Source organism: Ctenocephalides felis, unplaced genomic scaffold (assembly GCF_003426905.1).
Source record: "Ctenocephalides felis isolate EL2017-DRISC unplaced genomic scaffold, ASM342690v1 CF-g0.4_SCAFFOLD_01170, whole genome shotgun sequence".
Lineage (NCBI taxonomy): Eukaryota > Metazoa > Arthropoda > Insecta > Siphonaptera > Pulicidae > Ctenocephalides > Ctenocephalides felis.
The window spans coordinates 18,736,384-18,741,169 of record NW_020537324.1 but is presented as its reverse complement, the minus strand read 5'-3'; the positions used below and the strand labels follow the sequence as shown (position 1 = coordinate 18,741,169).

Genomic DNA, 4,786 nt, shown 5'->3' with positions numbered 1-4,786 from the left:
AATTATAAAATTCAGAACCCACCGCACTAATCTCTTGTGATGCTTAAACGTGTTTTCACACCTTAATTTGAGGCAAAATTTTATACTAACTTTTGTAATATTATATTATAAATTACATCTAAAACTGAGTTATACGCGTACTTTATATGAATAACTGCTGTTGAAAGTTACATAAATGTCTTATTGTTGGAAACGTTGAAACAATGCAAGTGATGTTTATTATGTCCTACAGTACCGAGTCGAGAGTTGCCTGGAACGCGTTCAATCAAGTGCCGCGCGAAATTGAATTAATTCTACCGAAACCCATATGCGTCGCGGGTCGATACATTATGCGGGGTCATTTTCTGGGTCTCGGGCCTCGGTTGTCTCATTGTCAGAATTAGATCATTTACCGCCCAGAGAAAAGTGTTGAAAGAGACCGCCACGAATGGGGCGCGGTCCACGAATGGGGCACACTTGGCGGGTGATGTGACATCATTGGAGATTTATTCGGTTGGGGACGAATTGCGTAATCCATCTCGCGTTGCGTTATCGATGTAGATCGAGACTTCGTTCTCCCGATGTATAAAAGTCTCGATCAAAAATGAATGGACCACATTTGAATTCGAAGTGTTTAGACGTTCGATACAATCGCAACAAATCAATACAACCGCGAAATGGCTTTTAAGGTAAGCGTTCGAAGTTTTATTTTATAAAAATATATATAAAAAGTGATACGGCTCCTTCGAAGTGATTTGTCTTGTTTAAGCAAGCTGCGCTAGTAATGGAAGTACGTCTAAAGTGCCTTTGACTGTACGAAAAGTGTTTTTGAATAGAAACGCGCCCCATGTGTATTTTGGGTGATAATTGACTCGTTTATTTAGTGTAATCAATAAAAATACGTGACTGAACTAATAATTGATTTATTAGTATGCGAATGTTTCAATTGCGATTTATTAAGTTCGAAAATGCAACCCTTGTGCTTAAACGGATAATTTAATACAAAGTGATGAATTCCTTTTATACCCAAGTTGATTAATTTCTATAATATTTTTACTTGTCAACTATTTATTTAATTTTTATAGATATGCACAGTTATATTCTGAAAGCTCATTACCTTTAAAAAATAGTTTAAACTATATTCGTACAGGTAGAATTGCTACTATAATATTTTTGGCAAATTCTGGAATTATGTGACATCAATAATCATTTAAATTTTGAACATAAATATTATCTTGGAACACTGATTCATTGCTATGTGTTCTTTATATTATATATTAAGATCATTTTTCAAATTTATAAATGATAAATAAACTATAAACGCATTTCATTTATATATAAAATAAATTATAAACGCATTTCGTTTAAAATAAATAAATTAAAAATTATCATTAGAGATTATGTAACTTCATTCTCAAAATAATCTAACATTAATTTATTATCACGTGTATTGTTCGAATACATTTCTTTACATATGATTGAATTTCTCATGAATCATTGCTCTTAATGCAAACTCTTCCAAGCGAGCACCTTTGACTCGAATATTTTTTGTAATGTGCCTCCCATAAACAAAAAAGGTAGATAAATTAAATGTAATTTTTTGCCGAGTTCGTAATCTGTTGATCTTGTTTTGGAAAGTAAATGATCTTCTTCCTTGCACGAAGTTTTATCATGCGAACAGAAATATATAATTTTTCAATATCACGAAGCTCGCATACACTGCTGAATTAGAAAATACACATTGCTTAATAAATAAATTCGGGAATTTGGCCGGCGCGTGCAAAATAAAATATGTTTTCGGTGGCAGACGGTGCTAGGCTCGCATATATCTGAGTAATAAATATTCAATGGAAAACCTTATATTTTCGGCTCTTATCGGCATATAGTAGGATATAAATCGCAAATTGAGTTATATCCAGCGTGATCGTGATCTTTTAATGATTCATCAGACGAGGTTTACTAATATATGAGTATTATAAAACTATAATTCGATTAAACAAAAATTATATATAAAAATGTAATGCAATTAAAGAAGCAAGAAAGCTATGTACGATTAATAATTTTATGTCACGTTCATGAACTGAAAAAAATATTAATTTTTTGTGAAATACATGTATTTTGTTTATCTGGTACCCTTTGACGCGATCAAAAATAGAGAAACTACGATAGAGTTTATTACATTGTTAGAAAATAGAAAACCTAGTAGACCTTCTAATCAAGCATAAGTGTTTTTCTAGGAATTCGAGGTAATATTTGCAAATTTGGCAATTTCGTTTACACAGTTTCACAGTGAGTTTCAATACGTAGTTTTATATAAGATGTCTGTGAATTATTCCATGCACGTCCAATCGCATAAATAAATGTAATGCTTCGTTAGTGTTCATTAGTGTTAAACGGTTGCTTAGACAGTTTAGAACCCTCTACGAGGTAAACAAAATGAAGCACGATTTTGGGTATGTAATAAAGGTCTGCAACCAAGCAAAAATACAAATAAAGCAATGCGCATAATGTATCCGAAACGAAATGAATCCATATATTACGGCACCTTGAACAAAAATGAAAGTCTTTTTCTTTGTGAGGGAAAATAATAGGATAAGATATTGGATTATATTCTGTCCTATCCCACACAGATCTTGGAATGTATATAGCCTATACAGATATAGCATTTTTGTTTATCATAAAAGATTTAATATAAATATTTTTAACGACTGAAGTTAACTCTCTACGTTAAAAATGTGATTAAGATTTTTTTATTAGTATATAATACTAATCGTTAAAATTAAATGTATTTTAGTTCATCTGCTTTGCAAGTGTTTTGGCTTTTGCCAGCGCTATAGAGCCAACAGCACAATACCACAAGGGAGCCTACGGCGTAGTACCTACTGTGTACAAAACCCACGTCGTCGAAGCTGAAGCGCCCGCACAATACGAATTCCAATACTCCGTAAACGATCAACACACCGGTGATGTCAAAGAACAAAAGGAAAGCCGCAATGGAGATTCAGTCCGTGGACACTATTCCCTCATCGATGCCGATGGTCACAAAAGAACAGTAGAATACAGCGTCGATGGAGACAGTGGATTCGTAGCTGTAGTACACAGAGAACCAGTACATGGATACGCCCCAGCTAAAGTTGTAACCAAAGTAGCTGCTGCTCCAGTATACCAGGCCTACCAAGCTGCACCAACTCACGTTTATCAACAACAATACGAAGCACCAAAAGCTGCCCCAGTTGCTTACCAAACCTACTCCGCCCCTGCTGTTGCTAAAGTAGCTGCCCCAGTTGCCTACCAAACTTACACCGCCCCAGCTGTTGCCAAAGTAGCTGCCCCAGTTGCCTACCAAACTTACACCGCCCCAGCTGTTGCCAAAGTAGCTGCCCCAGTTGCCTACCAAACTTACACCGCTCCAGCTGTTGCCAAAGTAGCTGAACCAGTAGCCTACCAAACTTACACCGCCCCAGCTGTTGCCAAAGTTGCCACTCCAGTAGTGTACTCTCAAGCTCCAGTACACCAACATGGATACGCCACCCACACTGCTCCTTTGAGTGCATTCAAGACCGTAGCTGCACCAGCCCCTGTTGTTAAAGTTGCTGCTGCCCCAGCTCCAGTTTACCAACAAGTTCACGCCGCTTCGGTTGCTAAAGTAACTTACCAACCAGTTGCTAAAGTAGCTGTCCCAGCCGAAGGACACTCATACGTTACATACTCAGGACCCAACTCAAGTTACCAATACTAGATTGGTATTAAGAAGTTGTTAATTTTCATCAAGTATTATGTACATTTTTCATACGCTTATGTATTTTTATTCATACTGATTTGTATCTATCATTTTGTTTATATTGAAATATATTATAGTATTTATATTTAAAATTAATTGGTTGCTGTTTTTATTTTTGTTCATCATTCACTTTAGCATATTGTGTTTATTTAATAATAATCGTTTTCACAATTAAATCAATAATATAATGAAAAGTGGAAGCACAAACCAATAACAATTTGTTCAAAAGTTTGTAAAACAAACAACGTTTGAATAATCATGGAAGCACATATAAAATAATTTAATAATTATGAAAAGCTAATAGTTTCCACAATAATCATATATTTTTTATCTTAAGTGAATACAAACTGAATAATCACAAGAAATGCGCCATGTAGATTTAGAATATGATTTAATTTATAATCATGCATGAAGAAAATTCTACCACATTCTGCTCCAATTTTAGATACCAGAGAAAAGTTAGTTAATCTTACAAAATTAAACGAGAGCAAACTAACGTCATATTTAAAACTATGGTGGAAGTGGAATACATAATGTTTGAGTTCAATATTTTAATGAAGGGTTTCTATGAAAATTATGCACCTTGTCGTAGCTCATAATTATAACTTTTTTTCTTTTGTGTGTATTAAAATCAAACAAGTTCATCGTACTTTTACTCTTACATCATATTATCCATGTATTTAAATATTTATCATTCCCTTCACCTTTTAATTATTATTTAACGATAAAGAAAGGAAAATATAATTTACGTAACATGATATCTTGAAACACAAAACCTCTGCATTATATCCAGTTGCTCATGAATCCTTTCACCATAATTATGCTAACAAATCTTTTTGCACCTGAATCTGAGTAAAACACATTATTTCAGGATTTACTCATTGAAGTTACAATAATCCTGAATAATTTTGTCGTAAAGTAAGTAATTTTAAATAGTCCGAATATCTTTTAAACGTTTTCTTTTGTTACGTTAAGAGTGCGAGAGACGGTGATGTAATGGCCTTATGAATTATTCCATCTCGCTTG

At 34.0% G+C, this 4,786-nt stretch overlaps 1 protein-coding gene across 1 annotated transcript; it reads left to right on the top strand.

Annotated features, from left to right (window-relative positions):
- The first annotated feature begins 656 nt into the window (after positions 1-656).
- LOC113366963 (cuticle protein-like) lies at positions 657-3,718 on the top strand. Its single transcript, XM_026608602.1, has 2 exons — positions 657-668; positions 2,774-3,718. Exons 1-2 carry the CDS (start codon positions 657-659, stop codon positions 3,716-3,718), a joined length of 957 nt encoding a protein of 318 aa, XP_026464387.1.
- Positions 3,719-4,786: the final 1,068 nt, after the last annotated feature.